We start from the raw sequence: 23,362 nt of genomic DNA on the forward strand, positions 1-23,362 counted from the left end.
AGAGCCTGGCTAGTGGGGAGACTGTCCCCAGATCAGATACTTCCTAAAGTGAACAGGTGATTCTCAAAATCATATTAAGATTTTTTTTTTTTTTTGAGACAGAGTCTCCCTCTGTTGCCCAGGCTAGAGTGAATGCCATGGCGTCAGCCTAGCTCACAGCAACCTCAAACTCCTGGGCTCAAGCGATCCTCCTGCCTCAGCCTCCCGAGTAGCTGAGACTACAGGCGTGTGCCACCATGCCCGGCTAATTTTTTTTGTTTTTCTATTTTTAGTTGTTTGGCTGATTTCTTTCTATTTATAGTAGAGATGGGGTCTCACTCTTGCTCAGGCTGGTCTCGAACTCCTGAGCTCAAGCGATCCTCCCGCCTCGGCCTCCCAGAGTGCTAGGATGACAGGCGTGAGCCACCATGCCCGGCCCCTAGTAAGATATTAATTGATCTGTAGGTGTGATCTGAGCTATTCAGGGCAAACCAGACCTGGGTTAGCCTAAGGCCACCCCTCCACCCACCAGGACACCGCCACATACATGCAAAGCTTCAGGATGCTTTGGCAACAGGGGACCCTGCGTCATCAATCGGAGGGATGCATCCTGGCATAGAAGAGAGCAAATAAAAATAATAATAATAAAAAAAGTGGCATTCAGAGCGCATGTGTATTGCATGCTGAGGGGCAGGGCGGGTCCCTGTTACTCCCAGGCTGCTCTTCCTCTACAGAAAAAAGCCATAACCTGGGAGCCAGTCCCTCAGGCCAGCCAGTCTCAAATATCGGTTTGTGGTCCTTTGTCCTTGTCACTACATCTGTGCAGTGTAAGGTTTTCAGCGACTGTGAAAAGAAAAGACAGACACAGAGAGAGAAAGAGTGGGGGCCAAACCACGTGACTTTGTCATACACTCCTGGACGAGGTTCTGGGGCCCCAAAAGAGGGGGTCCCCAGAAGTCACCACCGTTTGAAGGGGCTGAGGCCTCTTATACCCCTTCTTTGGGCCTGGCTAGGGACTTTTGGCGGGAAGAGCCGGGGATTTTAGGAGGGGCTGGAGGTATTTGTGGAATCCAGGAGCCAAAATGTTCTTATCCAGGTAGACATCTGGGTGTGGTTGTTCTCAGCGGGGGCCTGGCAGTTTTGTCCTTGGCGGGTCTGGTCTCTTCGTGAGCCTTTTCTTTTTTGATCTAGGGAAGGGAGGGGGCCCGCCACCAGCCTTACATGTAGCATCTACACTTATTTACTCAGTAGTTTTCCTTAAATCTATTCACTTTGTTTTAAGTTGCCTTTGTCCCCTGTAAAATCTGTGTACAATAATGGGTTTGATTAGCTAGTTTTATGCTTTTTTTTTTTTTTTTTGAGACAGGGTCTCACTCTGTTGCCCAGGCTAGAGTGAGTGCCACAGCGTCAGCCTAGCTCACAGCAACCTCAGACTCCTGGGCTCAAGCGATCCTCCTGCCTCAGCCTCCCGAGTAGCTGGGACTACAGGCATGTGCCACCATGCTCGGCTCATTTTTTCTCTATATATATATTTTTAGTTGGCCAATTAATTTCTTTCTATTTTTTTTTTTTTAGTAGAAAATTTAATTTCTTTCTATTCTTTTAAGGACGGGGTCTCGCACTTGCTCAGGCTGGTCTCGAACTCCGGACCTCAAGCGATCCTCCTGCCTCGACCTCCCAGAGTGCTAGGATGACAGGTGTGAGCCTCCGCACCCGGCCTATGCTTTTTTTTTTTCTAATACTTATCAAAAGCATCGTGGCTAAAGGTAGAGATAGATATTCATCCTTGTGCCTGAGATCATCTGGGGAAATGATCTTCTGGGGTCTCGATGGCCCATAGTTTGGTGACAGTGGCTTGGATGAAGAGGTTCTTTTTTGTGGTTCTGGTTGCTGGTTCTTGGAGGAGCACCGATTGTCAGACCGCTCTGCAGGTGATGGGTCTGGTCATTGAGCCTCCTCGGGAGGCAGGTGGGCACGTGGCTGGGACGTGGCCGCACTCTCTGCACCGCTGGTGGCCGGGTGTGACAGCTTGCTGTTCTCCACCCTTGCACGGATGCCCTTCTCATTCACAGCCCGTGGGCAGTGAGAGAACTTACCTCCCTAAGTCATTGTGGGGCTTGATTGGAATCGTTGCTATCTGGTGCTTAGCCTGGTGCCTGGCCATCATTTCATTACTTTTTTTTTTTTTTTTATAGTGCCCCCCCCCTTTCATTCCCCCATTAGCAAAAGAGTCCAGACAATGTAGTGTGGACAGAGCCCTGAGCTAGGAATCCGAAATTTCAGACTCCAGTAGCTTTCTAGCTTTAGTGGCTTTGGGCAGGTCACTTATGCCTCCCGGGGTGTGTAAAATAAGAGCCATTCCTGCTGGGGCACAGTGGTAAGAAAGCAAGAGCATTGCCCGGTGGCCTTGGCCGCTATTCAGGGAGGGCCTTGGGGAGGGGCTGGCTGCAGGACAAAAGGCGGAAGGAGCTGTGATTTCTGACTGCAATTTCCTTGGGTGTCACGGTGCCCATGGTGTGTGTGGTCAAGCCTTTGTCATCACGGGTCAAGATACAATGTTATTCCTTCGCCCTAGAATTGACGGCACATCGAGTAGTGGAAGATATTTGTCGTGGAATGAGCTTTATGGTTATGAGCCATAGCCTTTTGTGTTATTTGGTGCACACAGGCCTTCCTGAGAAATATGTGCAGCAGCTAAGCCCAGTTTCTTTCTTTTTTTTATATTTTCAAACAAAGTTCCTGAATAGGTAATAACAAGTGCATGTGGTAGGAATTTCAAAACGTGCAAAAGGATATATGTTGAAAATACCACGTTTCCCTGAAAATAAGACAAGGGTCTTATGTTTATTTTTTCCTCAAGAAGACACCCTAGGGCTTATTTTCAGGGATGTGTTATTTTTTTTTTAAGTCCGGTACAACCATCTCCATCGATTCAAATAAAGTGAAGTCATCTTCTTCTGGAACATCATCCTCACTCTCCAAACCCCGAATTCCACCCTGAATGTCTTGCGACTCTATTTCCTTTAGAACCACTGGCCCCGATCTCTCCTGTGGAGCACTAGAGCTCTCACAGGGCAGATGAGAAGGGCTGCTCGTGTTCTTTCCCACTCTGCCACGACATGAATGGGTTGTGCAGATGCGCTGCGCAGCCACGCCCATCACTAGGGCTGATTTTCATAGCCACGCCCACCACGAGGGCTGATTTTCATAGCCACGCCCATCACTAGGGCTTATTTTCGGGGTAGGGCTTCTATTGCGCAAATGCCTAGAAATCCTGCTAGGGCTCATTTCATGGGTAGGTCTTATTTTCTGGGAAATACGGTAGACCCACTATCCAGTTCTTACCTCTGGCATCTGCCAATATCTACCGTTTCTTATGCTTCCGTTTAGGTGTATCTTATGCATACACAAGCAATTCTGTTTATATTCTGTTTCCTTTGTTTTCTAGAGCACGGATAGTATGTATAGTATATACTGATCTGTCCTGATCTGCCCCTTGCTTTTTGTATCTTGGAGGAGGGTCTGCGTGAAGAGCATCCTCATTCATTTTTTATAGTTGTCGAGTATTCAGTTGCTTGAATGTATCGAATTCACTTAACCGGGTCTCCACTGACTGCACGGACAACTCTGAGTAGTTTTCCAGTCTTTGGGTTTTGCAAACAAGGCTGCAAGGAGCAAGCACATGTGTCCGCATGTTGGGAGCGTATTTGTCTGCTGACTTCCTGGAAATGAATTTGCATTGGTAACCCTGATGGATTTTGCCAGGTTGCCCTCCACCAGCGATCCGATTGACTCTTGTCACCGCCACTAGCCTTGCCAAGGCCAGCTTGCTATCCAAAACCCTTTTGATCTCTGCCGTCCCAGGGCAAAGACGGTGTCTCCGTATATTTTCAGTTTGCATTTCTCTTACTAGAAGGGAGCTCCGGCAGCTCTTCCCATGTTTAGGAAAACAAACCCAATCTCATTTAAATGTTTTGCTGTCGGCAATTATTTCCAGAGTCTGTAGGGAAAGACCAGTTTTATTGTTGTTTTCAGTCTGTCTCAGACCAGTATTTTTTGTAAAAAATACAATAAAAAGGAATCACTAGCAGAATGGAATTTAAAAAGACCCAAAAATCACAAACCTCAATTTTTATTTATTTGCTTATTTTTTTGTTACTAAACTGGACAGATACAGAATTGCTCCGTCTGCTGATGATATCTCCCCATTTTCGGTTTCTGGACTTAGCTCCCAGCAGAACATCCACACCAGGGGTCCTCAAACTTTTTGAACAGGGGGCCAGGTCACTGTCCCCCAGACCGTTGGAGAGTGCGGTGCACATTCCACACATGTGCACTGTGGGCCCGGGACCAGTCGGCTGCTAAGCAGGACAGGCAGCGGCGGCAAAAACACGGGGCGGGCCGGATAAATGTCCTCGGCGGGGTGCAGTTTGAGGACGCTACCCTGTTTGGGAGTGGGAGGAGAGAGCACAGAGTTTTATATTTTGTGTTTCACAATCAGTACATTGCAGGATGCTCTCATCACGTTAAGCAGAGCATTGCATCTCTGGTGGCGCAGTGCTGATTCAGGAGGGCTGGGGTTCCAGGGGCTGGTGGCATGGTTTTCACTGATGACGAGGACTTCCAGCTTGGATGGGAGGCTGGGAGGATGGAGTCACCCTGTCAGTGAAGTTTGCAGAGTGGGCCTGTTTGCCCTGGGGGCTTTGCCAGGATTCCGGGCTCCCCTGCTGCCTTTCCTGCAATGGATGGGAAGTGGAAGTGTACCCCCAGGTACACTGGGAGCCCGAGGGAGGGCCCGATCAGGACGCATCTTGGTGACTTTGTAGGACGTGGACTTGGGAATGAGGTTCTTGCTTCTAGATCGCTGAGTTCAGTGGCTGTGAGTGACTTAGAACAGCGGTCCCCAGCCTTTTTTGGCACCAGGGACTGGCTTCCTGGAAGAAAGTTTCCCCTCACTCACACAGGGCGTGGGGACAGGCAGAGGGTGATGCCAGCCATACAGAGGAAGCTTTGCGGGCTGGCCGGCCGCTCACCTCCTGCTGTGCGCCCCCTCTTGAGTTTCATGGGGGGCAGTTTTTCCACGCATGAGGGGGTGGGGGGCAGGGCTGCAGAGCTCTAACAGGGCACTGGCCCCTAACAAACAGGGCACTGGCCGGCACTGGTCCCCAGCCTGGGAGTCGGCGGCTGCAGACTTAGGAAACAGACACGGGCCCAGCGTTCTTTGTTCTGCTCTCGGGTGGAAGGTTTTACCTTTGCTAATAATACGAAGACTCCATTGTGTTGTCTCTAAATACGTGCAAAGTTGTTTTGCCGGTACAAGCTGCTTTCTAGCTATTCTTTAATGTCCCTTCTTGTGGTGACTTGGTATCAGCAGCACCCAGGTGCCCTGGGGCCAGCTTTCTTTAGTAGCAGAAGTTTTGGCTTATGTTGATAATTATCATTATTATTATTTATTTATTTATTTTTTGGAGACAGAGTCTCGCTTTATTGCCCAGGCTAGAGTGAGTGCCGTGGCGTCAGCCTAGCTCACAGCAACCTCCAACTCCTGGGCTCAAGCGATCCTCCTGCCTCAGCCTCCCAAGTAGCTGGGACTACAGGCATGCGCCACCATGCCCGGCTAATTTTTTTTTTCTATATATATCAGATGGCCAATTAATTTATTTCTATTTATAGTAGAGACGGGGTCTCGCTCTTGCTCAGGCTGGTTTCTAACTCCTGACCTTGAGCAATCCGCCCGCCTCGGCCTCCCAGAGTGCTAGGATTATAGGCGTGAGCCACCGCGCCTGGCCTTTATTATTATTATTATTTTGAGACAGGGTCTCATTCTGTCGCCCAGGGAGTAACCTCAAACTCCTGAGCTCATGCGATCCTCCTGCCTCAGCCTCCCGAGTAGCTGGGACTACAGGCATGCGCCACCATGCCCCGCTAATTTTGTATGTATATATATTTTTAGTTGTCCAGGTAATTTTCTTTGTATTTTTAGTAGAGACGGGGTCTTGCTGTGGCTCAGGCTGGTCTCAAACTCCTGACCTCGAGCGATCCTCCCGCCTCGGCCTCCCAGAGTGCTAGGATTTACAGGCGTGAGCCACCTCGCCCGGCCTGTTTACGGTTATTAAATGAAGTCATATTGAGGTGTTTTTCCATTTATTTTTCCCTATTCAGTGTCACGTAAAACATGGAGATGACATGCCTTCACGGCGCAGAGAGAAAATGCCCTTTGGCTGCCTTCTTGTGGGGGGGGGGGGGGGCTGCCTCTCTGTTCGAGCCTGGAGAGGAATGGGCGGTGCAACTCAGAGTTGGGGTTGTAGAGGAGGGGCAATAAGGTCACAGGGTCACCGCCTGCCTCATACTCACACTGGGTGACCTGTCGGGTCGGTCGACCTCACTTCCGTGCCCTGTGAAATGGGACTAGCGGGCCCCCATCGGTGATTTATCTGGCAGGGACGGCTATTATGTGCGGTGTTGCTACACGGGGCAGGGAGACCTGTCCGGGCAGGTGCCTGGGTGAGGTCTCGAGTGACGGCCAGCAGCCAGAGTGGACACGCTCAGAGACCGTGCTGGCTGTCTGCCCAGTCCCTGCATCTGCGGCCAGCGGATGACTGGAAACGTGAGTGAGAAGATTCCATCCCCGGACTCGTGGTCCCGGGCTCGGACTCAGGCACCGGGCGACATGGGATCGGATCCCAGCGGTGTGCTTGCTGGCCGGGCCAGCGTGCGTGGGCTCCCTCCGTTCCCATCGTAGGATGGGAACATTAAGAGTAATCTGGGCCCGGCGAGGGTGGCTCACGCCTGTCATCCCAGCACTCTCGGAGGCCGGGGCGGGAGGATCGCTCAAGGTCAGGAGTTCGAGACCAGCCTGAGCAAGAGCGAGACCCCCGTCTCTACTAAAAAAAATAGAAAGAAATTAATGGGCCAACTAAAAATATATAGAAAAGATTAGCCGGGCATGGTGGCGCATGCCTGTAGTCCCAGCTACTGGGGAGGCTGAGGCAGGAGGATCGCTTGAGCCCAGGAGTTGGAGGTTGCTGTGAGCTAGGCTGACGCCACGGCACTCACTCTAGCCTGGGCAACAGAGTGAGACTCTGTCTCAAAAAAAAAAGGAAAGAAAACAGAGTAATCTGCCTTGGCTCAGTGGGCAAGATTGAATCAATGTATAGATGCGACATTCTGAGTGAGTGGGACATACTGCTTGCCCTTCCCAGGCTGTTCAAGTTTATTCCATCAGCATTTATCAAGTGCCATATATCAAGTGCCACATTTATCAAGTGCCATCTACACACCAGAGTCTCTACCCGGTGTTGGGCACGTGCATGGGACGTGATTGCTCCTTCGCAGAGCTTGGGGTCTGCGCTGGCCAGCGTTTCCCTAAAGGGCTAGGAAGTCAGCATTTTAGGCTTTGTGGACCACGATGTCTTTTGTCACAGCCACGCACCTCTTATTGCATTGTGAGCGTAGCTGCGAATGTGTGACCGTGCCTGCACTCCAAGAAGACTTTATCCACAACGAGTGGTCGGGTCAGATTCGGCCCGTGGGCTGCGATTTGCGGACCTGTGGTCTGGTGGGAAGACAGGCGTTAAATAAATCACAAATAATTACTCTTGTTAAGAATTGATTGCTCGGTGCTATGAAGGGACAGCACAGGATTTCCTGTGGGAGGGAAGGGTCGGGGAAGGCGGCTTGGAAGAAGGGACACTGAAGCCCATATATGGTGAGGAGGAGGAGGTGAGGTGGGGTGGGGTGGGGGCGGGGAGGAAGAGTGCACCTGCCATAGGGCGGCTCTGGAGGGCAGGATCACAACCTGCATTCGCGTCCTTTAAAGGCAAAACAGATATTCTGCAGCTTTCTTTGGGTCGAAAAACCAATTTCTTTCCTCCATATAGTTCATGCCGATCCTGTCCTCCTCCCCCCTTCTCTCCCCTCAGTAATCCCCGTGCCAAGAGATAAACTGGATTAATGCATTAACACGTTTTGCTCTGCACGCTTTTGCTACTTCCTCTCTCTCTGTTCCGTTGTGTTTGTTGTGTCCTTGTCGGCACCCATCCAAGAATGGAGAGGTTGGGGACCGTTGCACCTTCCTTCACGATTAGGTGCAAGACGGTATTTTACTGCTTAGATTTCAGATTTGCTTTTCCATACTGTCTCCTCTTTCTGCCTTTGAAAACTAGACGTTATTTTCTTACTCGTCTGGATGAAGATTTTGCAGCCTTCAGAACCGTTTTGGAAAAAAAAATAAAAAACCTGCTTTTTTCCGTTGATTGCACATCTCACGTCTCCCCTGACTCCCCAACCTCAGTTTTGCGTTCCCTTTAAAGGGCTTGCGGTGCTCTGTAGAGGTTTTACTTGTGTGTGTTCTAGAACATTCCAAGGGATGCCTTAGAAGCCGGTTGGGGTTCTCCTGGGCAACCTCGTGACCGCTTCCGCTCTTCAGTTCCTGTAATTCTGTGGTTCCCGGGAGGCTGGGCCTCCCCGAGAGTCAGCATTCCGTAGCGGCCGGGGGACACACTCTGTGGCCAGTCCGCGTGCAGCGAGACCCTGTCCTGCCAAAGTGGCTGCAGTAAGTAAATGAAAGATCGGGGATGTATTCCGGTGAAACTGCGTTTGCAAAAACAGTTGGCGAGCCACAACTGCTCACCAGTCCCACTGCTTATTTTATTAGTTACTCATTTATTTTTTATTATTTTAATTTTAGAGACAGGGTCTTGCTCTGTCACCCAGGCTGGAGTGCAGCGTCTCAGTCACAGCTCATGGGTCCTTGAACTCCTGGGCTCAAGGGATCCTCCTGCCTCAGTCTCCTGAGTAGCTGGGACTACAGGTGGCATGCGCCACCACGCCCGGCTAATTTTTAAAATTTTTCGCAGAGGTGGGGTCTTGCTGTGCTGCCCAGGCTGGTCTTGGGCTCCTGGCCTCAAGCGGTCTTCCAGAGTGCTGGGATTACGAATGTGGCCGGGTTTCACTACTCATTAGCTGTGTGGACTTGAATAGTTCCTTACCCACCACTCACTTTTCTTACCTTTAAAATAAGGACAGTAATGACATCTACCTCATAGGGTTTATTATGATGATTAAAGTGAGTAAAATACACATAAAGTCACTTGAAGCAGTGACTGCACATAGTAAATGCTATTTATGAGTTGTCCATTATTAATTCCCCCGTAACTACCCTTGAACCCTGGCAGGTGACTCCGGACCCATCCTGAGATTTTTGGGCTGCATCACCTCATTTTTGCCTCACTTTCTCCACAAGACTATAGGAATGATCTTTGTCATCAGAGGTCTGGGGACATTGGTCCTTTTGGAACCTAGTCCTTTATGTTCTTTTTGTACCTTGAAAACATTTTTGGTAAGTAAAGCAGCCTTTTGAACGCAGACCTAAAAAATGTGGCGGTAGCAGCAACATTCACCTCTCCTGTCATCTATTTTAATTCATGTCTATAATTAATGACTTATTCTGTGTTTACTTAGAAGTTCTTACATGTCATCTCTGGCTTTTCTTGAGTCCCTTCTCTGCTTTGCACAAACTTGAAAGCAAGGTGCCTGTCCTAGGACCCAGGTAAATGAGCCACTTTGGGGAGATCTTGGGCAAGTCGGTTTACTGCCCTGGCACTTTTTAGTTTTATTTATTTTTATATTTTATTTTTTTATTTTTTGAGACAGAGTCTCACTCTCTTGCCCGGGCTAGAGTGCCGTGGCGTCAGCCTCACTCACAGCAACCTCCAACTCCTGGGCTCAAGCGATCCTCCTGCCTCAGCCTCCAGAGTAGCTGGGACTACAGGCATGCGCCACCATACCTGGCTAATTTTTTCTATATATATATATATATTTTTTTTAGTTGTCCAGATACTTTCTTTCTATTTTTTTTAGTAGAGATGGGGGTCTTGCTCTTGCTCAGGCTGGTTCAGAACTCCTGACCTTGAGCAATCCTCCCGCCTCGGCCTCCCAGAGTGCTAGGATAACAGGCATGAGCCACCGCGCCCGGCCTGCTCTGGGACTTTTTAAAAAAAATTTTATCTGCAACGTGGTCCAGCTGTTCTCCAAGGACCCTACCCGGTGCCCATGTTTCTGTTATAGGCTTACCCATAGCATGGCAATGTTCTGGTTGGTTTTTACAGACCCAGTAAGGCCCTTGTTTCAGTTATTTCCTCCTCCTGGGCAAGGATCTGTCTCTATCCTCCCCCTCCCCCCACAAGGAATAAATTCTAACTTGTTTTCTTTATAAATTGCTTTTTAAATGGATTTTTTTTCCTATACCCATCTTATGCATTTATGATTCATGCTTCCTGGGAGTTTGTTGTTGTTGTTCGTTTCGTGTTTTGGTAGCGGCCCTTGGCAGTCACAGAATTGCTTTCCGGGGGGCTTTGAAGAGCTGACATTACAGTCTTCTTGTTGGAACTTGTCCCAGCTCAGCTGCTATTTTTAATAAAAGTTGGCTGCATTGTTTCTCAAAGGTTACCACGTTCTTTACTGATGGAAATGAGAGCCCTTATTTCTTACACTCCCGGGCCCTGTGATTTAAAACCCGCAGAGGTGCCGTCCTTGTTCTGCATCTGGTCACATAACAGTTAGTTTTCAGTCCCTCCCCCCCACACCTATCGCCCCTGGTGGCACGCTGGGTGCTAGCGACAGGACTGTCATCTCTTGGGTTTGCAATGCGCTTTGTGATTCCTGTCGTGCTGATGGCAGCCCCACTGTCGCTTCCTTCACTTGGCCTCCCTGAGGAATAGGCAGTCTGGACACCAGAAACGCAGCCAGGGAGGTGAAGAGGCTGGGATCAAAGCCAAGTTCATCCTGGGGAGGAAAAGTGGCCAAAATGCACCCCTGAGGGCCTTAGGTGCCGGGTCCGCAGGATGTTCCTTTACTAAACTTTTATTAAATTTATTAAATTTTTTTTTTTTTTGAGACAGTTTCACTCCGTTGCCCGGGCTAGAGTGCCGTGGCGTTAGCCTAGCTCACAGCAACCTCCTGGGCTCAAGCGATCCTCCTGCCTCAGCCTCCTCCTGAGTAGCTGGGACTACAGGCATGCGCCACCATGCCCGGCTGACTTTTTTCTGTGTATTTTTAGTTGGCCGATTAATTTCTTTCTATTTTTTAGTAGAGACAGGGGGTCTCGCTCTTGCTCAGGCTGGTCTCGAACTCCTGACCTCGAGCGATCCTCCCACCTCGGCCTCCCAGAGTGCTGGGATGACAGGCGAGAGTCACCACCGCGCCCGGACCCAACAGTGGTCATCATCTTCGTCTCAGGAAGCGCCCCCCCGCCGTGCCTGTGCTCTTGTATCATGAAAACACATTTACGTGTGAAATACTTAATCCCCAAGTCTGTTAGCGACGCGGGAAGATTGGCACCACCAGTGGGAAACGCTAGCATGCGGATGAAGCGCGAGTTTGGTTCCAGATGTCAATGCCAGTGACATTCTGTATCCATGGAAACCAGTTCTCAGAGAGCATGTCTGTAAAAGGGAGGGGAGGCGGGCAGGTGGGTAGGGTACCGCTTGTGCCTCCCCGGAGAGCCCACACGTCTGTGTCCCGATCAGCACACACGGGTAGACTACTCGGACAGCCTCGACCCTCCCCGCCATCCGGCAGGCGTGGTGGGGCTGCCGCGTGTCAGCCAGCAGGGGCGCGGGCTTGGGCAGTGCAACGTGTCCTTTGCTCCCATGACATGTCTAGTCCAGGGGATGGGGCAGATGTTAATAATCGTGTAAACAGCAGTGGGGTGGGTAAGGGAGACACAGTGGGGAACGGAGGCTGGAAAGGGAGGATGTTAGTTTCTTATTACTGTGTTTCCCTGAAAATAAGCCCTACCCATACAATAAGCCCCAGGAAGGTTTCTGAGCATGTGCACAATAGAAGCCCTACCCAGAAAACCAGCCCTAGTGATGGGCGTGGCTATGGAAATCAGCCCTAGTGGTGGGCGTGGCTATGAAAAATCAGCCCCAGTGAGGGGCGTGGCTATGGAAAATCAGCCCCAGTGAGGGGCGTGGCTATGAAAATCAGCCCCAGTGAGGGGCGTGGCTATGAAAATCAGCCCCAGTGAGGGGCGTGGCTATGAAAATCAGCCCTACTGATGGGTGTGGGCAGCGTATCTGCACAACCTATGCATGTCGTCGCGGAGCTGGAAAGAAGACGAGCAGCCTTTCTCATCTGCCCCATGAGAGCTCTAGTGCTCCACAGGAGAGATCGGGGCCAGTGGTTCTAAAGGAAATAGAGTCGCAAGACATTCAGGATGGGATTCGGGGTTTGGAGAGTGATGATGATGTTCCAGAAGAAGACGACTTCACTCTATTTGAATCAATGGAGATTGTTGTACCGTCCTTAAAAAAAATAACACTTCCCCTGAAAATAAGCCCTAGGGTGTCTTCTTGAGGAAAAATAAATATAAGACCCCGTATTATTTTGGGGGAAACACGGTACTGTTGTAAAAAAAAAAATCACCGCAAATTTAGTAGCTGGAACCGATGCAGATGTGTCATTTTGCAGTTCTGAGGGTCATGCAGGATGGCCGGGCTGCACACCTCCCGGAAGCTCCAGGACAGAATCCGTCTCCTTGCCTCCTCTGGTTTCTAGAGGCTGCCTGTACTCCTCGGCGCACGGCCCTGTCTCCATGGTCAAGGTCGCCTGCGTGGCGTCTGCAGGGTCCCTGGCTGTCCTCCGTTTCCATCGTCACATCTGCTCACTGGCTCCGAGCCTCCCGTGCCCCCACTCACCCGTGCGTGCCAGTGGACACAGAAAAGCACGAAGAGCCCCCGCTCAGCAGCGCTCAGCTTCAGTAGCACGACCTCCCCCCCCTCGCCACCCGGTTGTCTGAAATCTCAGAAATCATCCGATTCATCTGCAAATGTTCAGAACAGACGGTTGTTTTTGTTTTCTTTTTTTGAGACAGAGTCTCACTCTGTTACCCTGGCTAGAGTGAGTGCCGTGGTGTCAGCCTAGCTCACAGCAACCTCAATCTCCTGGGCTCAAGTGATCCTCCTGCCTCAGCCTCCTGAGTAGCTGGGACTACAGGCATGCACCACCATGCCTGGCTAATTTTTTCTGTATATTTTTAGTTGGTCAATTAATTTCTGTCTGTTTTTAGTAGAGACGGGGGTCTCGCTCTTGCTCATGCTGGTTTCGAACTCCTGACCTTGAGCGATCCTCCCGCCCCGGCCTCCCAGAGTGCTAGGATGACAGGCATGAGCCACCACACCCGGCTGTCGGCATGCTTAACTAAAGAAGGCAGAAGAAGGCAGCGGGACCCGCATGTGGGTGCAAGGAGGGGGCGAGAGGAAGGCAGCAAGCAGGGCTGAGCCTGGTCGGCCGTGGCAGCTGCAGGCGGGCATGCCGGCTGTGCCGGGACTTGGGGGTGTCTTGGGGAGTGGGCAGCGGAAGTGGAGGGGGACAGATGACAGTTGGAAAATGGGACACGGAGCTGCTGCGGGCGCAACTGTGGGACGGCCCGTCCCGGAGACGTGGAGGCCACCCAGGAGGATGACAAGAGCTGTGGGGTCAAGGCACGTCTTCCATGAAGCCTTGGCAAGGGGGCTGTTTGGACAGGAGGGTGACAGTGTCGTGGGCTGGGGGCAGCACCGAGGATCGGGGGCCCTGCCGGCTTCTCCTCCGCACCCCTCCAGACCCAGGGGCCGAGCAGGCTCGAGCTGGAGGGTGGCGAGGGAGCGTTGACCCCGGGAAGAGCCACCACGTTTCCCTGCAGACGCAGCTAATCTTCTTCCCCCGCTGTGCCGGGCCATCTTGGTGGCCGCTGCCTCTGTTCCCAGGGCATTGCTCGGGGACGCTGGCCCCTGGGCCCCTGTCCTCCGCTCTCGAGAGTCAAACGGTGGGAAGTAGTGAGGTAGGGAAAAGTAGACTCAACCTCGGAATTTCCAAATGGCAAAATCCATGGACTAGCTGGAAACTCAGACTTGTGGGGGGAGGGGGGGAAAGGGCATTTTTTGAAGCCTTAAAATTTGTACCCCCATAATATGCCGAAATGAAGAAAAAGAAAACATTAAAAATAAATAAATAAATCCGGTAGAAAATTGAAAAAAAAAAACATGTTATTAAGATGGAAAAAAAAAAAAAAAACAACCATGGACTGACTCAAATATGTGGCCACAGATTAAATGAGGTCCATCTCCGTGTGCGATAGATATACTTTGACATCTGACGACGTCCCTCCCAGGCTCTGAGCCACATTTTCCAATTTAGCTCGAAAAATGGCCACAGGTGTATTTAATATGCGCCGTTTACACGGATTCATGGACTGAGGTATAACTTTATTGGAATTTTTTTAAGCGATTTTTTTTTCTCTATCATAAAAACCTGCAGCAGTTTGATGGATTTCAAAAATCCAGCCTCGTAGGGGGAGTCAGATTACTGGGGAGGCAGCCAGCCGCACCCCCACCCTCCCAGGCACACTGCGGAAAAGAGGCTGAGACTGTCCCCCACACAGATGATCACCAAACCCGAAGTCTCAGGCGACGGGTAAAGGAGTTTATTACTTTGGTGGAACAGAGTAAAGGAACTTAGGAAAACAAGTGGAAACAGAGGGTGCTGTGATAAGGCCATGCCGTGTGCCAAGTTTTTATTATAGTTCTGTTTGCCTAGAGTCGGGTCCTTTTGCATTTTCATGTTTGCTTGGTGACAAGTGGCCGTTTTGCCAGGCTCTCACCCTACGGAGATGAGATGCCAATTATGACAGTCAAGACTACGTACGTAGTAGCAGTAGATTGTTTTTTTAAATGCAACGTAAGCATCTTATTCCTTTTAAAACACCTGTCTCCCGAATCCTTTGGTCTCTGTGACCTGTGCGTGTTCCCTGAGAGCCGGAGAAGGTGTGACAGTATAGACGGAGACTTCGCTTACACGACGACAGAGCCTAATGCCACCCACTTGTTAAACTGCCTCCCTGGTTGGACCGAGCGCTGGTCACTTTTTCTCATCGCAGCAGACTCAGCCGGGCCTTGGGGAGTCGCACTAATCAGATGCCACTGAACTGACCCCTACTGGGGCTCAGTGAGTGGTTTCACCAGTTGGCATCCCTGTGCATGGCATTTGGTTAAGCTCGTGGGAACCCAGGTCGGAGTCCTGGGTTCAAGTCCTAGCTCTGCCACTTACTGGCTATGGACCTTGGACAGGTTCTTCAGTCCTTCTGAGTCTTAAGTAGTTTGTCTGCTAAACGGGGGAAATGATGGTACTTAGCTCACAGGATTGTTGTAAGAATAAATAGCGCATAGTAAGAGCACCTAGTAGCTGTCGTTATGATCATGGTGCAGTCTCGTGTGGCTGACCAATTTGATGCACCTGGGAACCGTTAGATTTTATTTTATTTATTTATTTAGAGGCAGAGTCTCACTTTTTGCCCAGGCGAGAGTGCTGCGGCCTCAGCCTAGCTCACAGCAACCCCAGACTCCTGGGCTCAAGCGATCCTCCTGCCTCAGCCTCCTCCCGAGTAGCTGGGACTACAGGCATGCACCACCATGTCCGGCTAATTTTTTCTATATATATTAATTGACCAATTAATTTCTTTCTATTTTTAGAGTAGAGACGGGAGTCTCGCTCTTGCTCAGGCTGGTTTTGAACTCCTGACCTTGAGCGATCCTCCCGCCTCGATCTCCCGAGTAGCTGGGACTACAGGCATGCGCCACCATGCCCGGCTAATTTTTTCTCTATATATTTTTAGTTGGCCAATTAATTTCTCTCTGTCTTTCATAGAGACAGTGGGTCTCGCTCTTGCTCAGGCTGGTCTCGAACTCCTGACCTTGAGCGATCCTCCCTCCTCGGCCTCCCAGAGTGCCAGGATCACAGGCGTGAGCCACCGCCTGCCCGGCTGGTAATGTGATTCTCTGTGCCACTAAGTAGTGCAAAAGCTGCAGCAGCTGTCTGAAATGGCAGTGCTTTATTTATTCGGAAGTTTCGTTTGGCTTTGTTTGCCCGTCCTAAGCGTCCTTTCCTAACAGAAGAGCGTTGAAGGCAGGTAGAACAGGTTTGGGTGGGGGGGGCGTAAATAACTACGTTGGCTTAGGAGAGGAACGGGGCTGACTCTATTAGCTCCCCTTCTGGTTTGCTCCTGACCCTGCTTCTCTCTGCACCAGCACCACCTTGGTGACCAGGGGACCTGCTCCTTCCAGCGGTGGACTCTCTTTAAGGGTCATTTTGCTTTTCCTGCTTCTCTTGAGCTCAACTTGAACCTTTGCTGTTTTCCTCTTTCAGGGCACCAATGCCTCTGCTCTGGAGAAAGACATTGGTCCAGAGCAGTTTCCGATCAATGAGCACTACTTTGGATTGGTCAACGTGAGTACTTAAAAATGTACCCTCTCCATCAAGTGTTTGAGGGCAGCAGGCGGTGGCCCCAGCCTCCCTGGCATCGGGGACCGCCCTCGCGGAAGATGGTTTCTGTCTGGGGAAGGGCGGAGGGGGCAGCGGGGCGGGCGGGGCTCGGGCGGGGATGCGGGCACGGGGAGCGGCTGTCAACAGAGATGAAGTCGCCCCGGCTTCCTGCTGTGCGGCCCCGTCGCCAGTTTTCACCATTGCCAATTTTGGAAGAATCGGCCGTGCCGTTCAGTTCGTAGAAGTGGCAGGTGTTGAGGGAGGGGGCAGTTCAATCTATTTTTCAAAGTGTGAGTTGTCCCAGCAAAAAAGGATTTAGCCCATTGACTGGCACGCTTACAGAAAAAAAATGTTTTCCCTGGGGCCACAATGTTCCCTTAAAACAAAATGATCCTAACTTGTTATTTTCCTTTTCTTTTCTTTTCTTTTCTTTTCTTTTCTTTTCTTTTCTTTTCTTTTCTTTTCTTTTCTTTTCTTTTCTTTTCTTTTCTCTTCTCTTCTCTTCTCTTCTCTTCTCTTTTCTTTCTTTTTCCTTGTGGCCATGATGTTCCCTTAAAACAAAATGATCCTAACTTGTTATTTTCTTTCTTTCTTTCTCTCTCTCTTTCTTTCTTTCTTCCTTCCTTCCTTCCTTTCTCTCTTTCTCTCTCTCTCTCTTCCTTCCTTCCTTCCTTTCTTCTTTCCTTCCTTCCTCTCTCTCTTTCTTTCTTTCTACTTTAATATTTATTCTTTAATACTTTAATATTTTTTCTTTTCTTTTGTTTTTTTGCAACATGAATGTGGCATCAGGCCTATTTTTATTGTTTTTCTCTGTGTGAGTTATATGCAGTGCCGTCCAGGTTTTTAGGATGAAATTGTCGATATTAACTGTAACCATAAGAACATCAACAAGGAAGGACTTTGGGAAACAGCTGCAGGGTTTTGCCTCACCTGGCCCTGGGCTCATAACCAGCCTGAGTTAAATACAACTCACCTGCAGTCAGTGTGTAAATTACTGCATTATTGGGGCCGAATTCACATTTTCTCCCCTGTGCTTTAAGGAATTTCCTTTGGATACATAACTCGAATGTGATTTTATCAGGCTTTTTAGCCAGATCTTCTTTTACGTGTTCTCTTGGATGAACTCTTCGGGCAGTCTTTGTTGTAGTGTGCTTCGTTGCACCTGGATCTTTAGGCATTACCAGCTCATCACCAGTGACTCTTTTTTTTTTTTTTTTTTTTTTTGAGACAGAGTCTCACTCTGTTGCCCAGGCTAGAGAGAGTGCCGTGGCGTCAGCCTAGCTCACAGCAACCTCAGACTCCTGGGCTCAAGCGATCCTCCTGCCTCAGCCTCCCGAGTAGCTGGGACTACAGGCATGTGCCACGATGCCTGGATATTTTTTTCTATATATATTAGTTGGCCAATTAATTTCTTTCTATTTTTATAGTAGAGACGGGTTCTCGCTCTTGCTCAGGCTGGTTTTGAACTCCTGGCCTTGAGCGATCCTCCCGCCTCGGCCTCCCAGAGTGCTAGGATGACAGGCGTGTACTTCTAATTTTAATACAGATTTTTTTAACCAGTATGCACAGGCCTCTGCTCAGCGCTGTGAAGATAGTTATTCGATGGGAATTCTGCACTGGCTAAGGGAAACGCCAGTGCAGGTTGCAGAGAAAAAAAAAAGCATTAAGGCCATTTGCTAGTTGGTGGAAAGAATCGTCGAGATCTATATTTATTAATAGCTTCATTTGGGTTGTTCCCTTGAGGGTGGGGATTTATCAAAGTTCCAGCTTCTCTGTAAAAAGAGGTCTGCCTCCTGTTACATAATTGTGTCAGAGCAGATTAAAATCTAAAAATAGGACGGCTTCTGTCTTAGCACGTGTAGAAATGTCATGTTAAGCATGGCGTGGCATCTGTGTGCTTTTGGGCGAACGCCACACGAGCCAACAACCGGATTTGAGAAGGTGTGCAAGGTGTGCTTGCACCGCACGTAGCATTTTGTGACATGCGGTGCTAATCTCGTTATTCCCTTACAATCTTTGCATTTCACCGTGCACGGAAAATCCCACCGTGGCGGTCTCTGCCCCACGGAGCTGGTCTTCCAGCCAGTGAAAACCAGTGAAATCTCTTCCCTGTGTCACCGCGGTCTCAGCATCCACCGTGCGGGCCGAGGTCCCATGGTGGGACGCTAGGGATTTGGGTGGCCTCGTTCATGCGACAGTTGTCACCTGGGCAGAAACAAGATCGAGGGCAGTTTGGAGGTTGGGACGGTGGGAAGCTGGGGCGGGATGGTAGGGGGGGACATGGGGAGGTCTCTTCTTGCCTCTGTCGTACTGGGACAATTGAGGAAGGTGGGGTCTGAGCCCAGGGGACAGGGTCACTTGGAAGCTGGCAAGAGAGAAAAAGGGAGACTGGTCCCCTGCCAAATTCAGGCTGGTTCTAGCCGAGCAAGGGGTTCCTAGTTGCTGGGTCTCTCTTTGACTTGGATTTTGTATTTTCTGTGTCGCAGGAAGTTTTGATGTCTTGCAAATGTGGCTTCCTTATTATTATTATTTTTAATATTTTTCTCTTTTTTTTTTAAATTTATTTTTTTATTTTTCAGACATACTATTAAGGGAAGCCATGGATGGCCTCCTTTTTTTTTAGCCAGCTGCTTCCCTGGGTCTTCCTATTCTGGAGCTGTTTCCTCTCCCCTTTCATAAGCACCAGAAGGTCTCTCTAGACTCTTCCTCGAGGAGGCAGCCAGCGTGTCCGTCACCCTTCTAGAGACTTCCGCGGGCTGCAGAAGCAGCAGGGTGGCACGTTCGCCCATTGTCATCCCTGCCGACCAGATTGTCACCGGCCCTTTGGGAGCTGGTGTCCTAGGGCGGCGGGCCGGGCCCCGGTGCGGGGAGCCCTGGGCCGGGTCTCGGGGGTGGGGGGTGGCCTTTTCTCTTTTTGCCCTCCCCGCCTGTCCCCAGAAGATGACCGTGCCCGCCGCCCCTGTCGTCCTCTGGCAGTTCGGGAACACGTGCTACTGCAACTCCGTGCTCCAGGCGCTGTACTTCTGCCGGCCGTTCCGCGAGAACGTGCTGGCCTACAAGGCCCAGCAGAAGAAGAAGGAGAACCTGCTCACCTGCCTGGCCGACCTCTTCCACAGCATCGCCACGCAGAAGAAGAAGGTCGGCGTGATCCCCCCGAAGAAGTTCATCTCCCGCCTGAGGAAGGAGAACGGTGAGGAGCGCCCGCCCGCCCCGAGGCTGCCCCCAACCAAGGGAAACTAGCGGGGTGCTCTGCGTGCCCTCGAAATGAACAGCTGGGTTTATTTATTATTATTTATTTATTATTTATCATTATTTTGTTTATTTATTATTTTTATTTATTTATTATTTTATTTATTGTTATTTTTATTTATTATTATTTTAAATTATTTATTTATTTATTATTATTTATTATTTTTTCATTATTATTATTTATTTATTATTATTTATTCATTATTACTATTTATTATTTTATTTATTATTTATTTATTTTTATTTATTTATTATTTTTCATCATTTATTCATTATTATTTATTATTTTATTTATTTTTATTTATTTATTATTACTTTTATTTATTTATTTATTTATTATTTTATTTATTTATTTATTTACTTACTTACGTACTTACTTATTTATTTCAGAGTTTCGCTTTGTTGCCCGGGCTAGAGTGAGTGCCATGGCGTCAGCCTAGCTCACAGCAACCTCAATCTCCTGGGCTCAAGCGATCCTCCTGCCTCAGCCTCCTCCCGGGTACCTGGGACTACAGGCATGCCGCCACCACGCCTGGCTCGTTTTTTATATATATATATATATATATATGTATATATATATGAGTTGGCCAATTAATTTCTTTCTATTTTTATAGTAGAGACAGGGTCTCGCTCTTGCTCAGGCCGGTTTCAAGCTCCTGACCTCCAGCGATCCGCCCGCCTCAGCCTCCCAGAGTGCTAGGATTGCAGGCGTGAGCCACCGCGCCTGGCCTATATATATTTTTAGTTGGCCAACTAATTTCTTTCTATTTATAGTAGGGACCGGGGGTCTCTCTCTTACTCAGGCTGGTTTCGAACTCCTGACCTTGAGCGATCCTCCCGCCTCAGCCTCCCAAAGTGCTAGGATGACAGGCGTGAGCCACCACGCCCAGCCATTATTTATTTATTTATTTATTTTGAAAAGGAAATAAGTTTGGGCAACTACTCGAGTATCATTTAAAAAACAAAAACAAAAGAACAAAAAAACATTTATCTCTTCTCTACCCAGTATGCGTACAGCAAAACTGGATTATGTGAATAAATAGGCTTTAAAAGGCACATTTGTCATCCCAGTTTTTGAATGATCTTTTTATTTGCTGCCTTCTGGATAGGGTCATTGCCAGAGGAAAAAAATTGTCCCGGGCAGCCTTCTTGAATGAGACACTCATTGTAGTAAATAGGTGGGTGCAATAATGGAACAAAATAGTTCTGTTTTCTAGACTTGTCGTGAGTGATCAAAGTAATCTCGTATTATCTAATCAGCACCTCTGCTGTTTTAAAAATAATACCTCTGATTTTTATTAGAATAATTGAAGGATATCAAATTGATAGCTTTGTATGATAAAAAAAAAATGTCCTGATTTTTCTGGCCTTTCTGTCTTCTTTTGGGGGTGGTGGTGATAGAAACGAGGTGTGCATTCCAGAAGTTTCGTGCTGGTCATTTTTATGACCGTGAAACTGTTTGATTACGGCAGCCAGTGTTTATCCTGGATCCACCCGGACTCCACCAGACTTGCACACAGCTAATCAGATGTTTGTTTTATAAAGTCTTGTTTAATTTGATTGCTGTCTTTTGAAGTCGTTATGGTTTAACATGGCAGGATAAAAATAATTGGAGTAGTGAAGGAAGCAGAGCTCTCTGTCTCTGTCTCTCTCCCTCTCTAGTTGTGGATGTGATTAATAATGAAGTTTCACAGCCGCATTCATCTCTTGATTGTTTGTCCTGAGAGCAGGGAACCAGCAATGGGCTTCTGGAATCTTCTGTACTTGGTTTCAGAACACACTGCCGATAGATAACCCGCTCATACGTGTTCCTCCCCTCCCTTGTGTGTTTCCTTTTAAGCTGCTTGCAGGTTGGTCTAGGGTTTAATATGATCTTCGAGAAGAGACCCCAGTTGCTCTAGATAAATTACCCAATCAATGAATAATCGATCATGGGTGGTTACATCACATTAAAAGTTGACATTTTATCAGGGAATTCCTGTTCTTTTGTAGAACAGATCAAAATTTTTGGGTGGCTTTTTATAAACATGATGACTTTTAGGGAGATGGGGAAGTTGAGTCCTGGGTGGGTGGCAGAAAATGCAAACCAACAAAAATGCCTTTGGAACTTACTTATCGAAGCCACGTAGTAGAAATGCAAATATTTGTACCCCATACCCGCCCGTCCATGCAGTATAAAAACCGAGGCATGGCCCGCAAAACGAAGCATGTGCGTTTGCTTTTCGAGAACCGGAGACTGAAGCGTGGCCACCTCCTCCTTTCCAGATCTCTTTGATAACTACATGCAGCAGGACGCTCACGAATTTTTAAATTATTTGCTGAACACTATCGCGGACATCCTGCAGGAAGAGAAGAAACAGGAAAAACAAAACGGAAAACTCAAAAATGGCAACATGAACGAACCTGCGGAGAATAACAAACCAGAACTCACCTGGGTTCATGAGATTTTTCAGGGAACGCTCACCAATGAAACTCGATGCTTGAACTGTGAAACTGTAAGTATTTGGGGGTGGGGTGGGGGGGGGCTCGCGTGTCACTCACGTGTGCATGTTTGTACAGGCTGGGTTGCATGCAAGCGCGATGTGGTATTATTGCACGTAGCAACTGCCTTCAGGATGGGTGGACAATCCTGTTCATGCATGCGGAACTCAAGGGCAAACTTCTGCAAGCTTGCATCCATCCGAGATGTCTCAGTGGGCCCGAGCAGGGTCACGGAGGGAAACCCCCTTAAATGCTGAACTGCTTTGCACCATGGCCAAGTTTTAGGGTTCGTAAATAGAACTGTTGGGTTAAACCTGGACAAGTTATCTTGAAAAGATTTTGGTCATGAGGAGGTCATGTGTGGCTTAGACCGTATACCCCAACTCAGAGGGAGGCGGCTGTCGGATGTTGAAGTCGGAAGACAGGTTTGATGAGTCTCATTTTTATACGACAACAGGTAGCTGGGTGTTTGGGGCGAGTCCCAGTGCTGTCCGAGGGTTTGGTGAGCCGATGTATTTCGATGGTTCTGGCATCTGGTAGGCGCTTAGTGTTAATTGAGTTTGAAGACGTTCTCCAGAGCATGGTTCAGGACGTCATATTTGCTTGGTATATTTAATTTAAACTCTATGGGTGGCCTTCATTGGGCTTGTCAAGAGCCGAGCTCTGGAGCCAGGCTGCCTGAGTTTGTCAGCAGGCCCTTTCATTCAGTAACTGTGGGACCCAGTGGAAATTACTCATCTTCTCTGTCCTCACTCTCCTCATCTGTAAAATGGGAACAATGAGAGTGTCGATCTGGTAGGGATGGGGGGAGGATTAAATGAACCCACACTTGTAAAACACTTAGAACCGTGGTTGGTTCTAGGTGATGATGAGAGTGTCCATCTCGTAGGGATGGGGGAGGATTAAATGAACCCACACTTGTAAAACACTTAGAACCGTGGTTGGTTCTAGGTGATGATGAGAGTGTCCATCTCGTAGGGATGGGGGGAGGATTAAATGAACCCACACTCGTAAAACACTTAGAACCGTGGCTGACACACACAGCAAGCATGCAGTAGACGTCAGCTATTATTGTCATTTATTATAACTACTAACAACATATAGGTTCATTAGGGGGTCTCAGCTTCTTGACATCTCATGAAAAATGATGCATTTTTCGGGGAAGAGTGGCTTTCATCAGATTCTGCAAGAGGCCTGTGTGTTCGTCATAACACAGGGTGACAATGAGTGGCTTAAACGACAGAGATTCCGTTCTCACGGCTCTGGGGGCTGGACGTCTGAGCGGAGGGTGTGGTTTGGGGTGAGGGCCTTCTCTTATGTGGGTGGGCACCTGCTTGCCATGTCCCCGGGG

The 23,362-nt window shown here is 48.9% G+C and overlaps 1 protein-coding gene across 3 annotated transcripts in view; it reads left to right on the forward strand.

Annotated features, from left to right (window-relative positions):
• The window catches only part of USP46 (ubiquitin specific peptidase 46), a 55,824-nt gene that overhangs the window by 11,338 nt on the left and 21,124 nt on the right, over positions 1-23,362 (forward strand). For all 3 annotated transcript variants that reach the window (XM_075997947.1, XM_075997945.1, XM_075997946.1), the window contains exons 2-4: positions 16,165-16,245; positions 19,258-19,471; positions 21,796-22,025. In XM_075997947.1, the coding sequence (XP_075854062.1) occupies positions 16,165-16,245; positions 19,258-19,471; positions 21,796-22,025 (525 nt within the window). The remainder of the gene's footprint in view (positions 1-16,164; positions 16,246-19,257; positions 19,472-21,795; positions 22,026-23,362) is intronic.

This window comes from Microcebus murinus, chromosome 26 (genome assembly GCF_040939455.1).
Source record: "Microcebus murinus isolate Inina chromosome 26, M.murinus_Inina_mat1.0, whole genome shotgun sequence".
NCBI classification, from domain to species: domain Eukaryota; kingdom Metazoa; phylum Chordata; class Mammalia; order Primates; family Cheirogaleidae; genus Microcebus; species Microcebus murinus.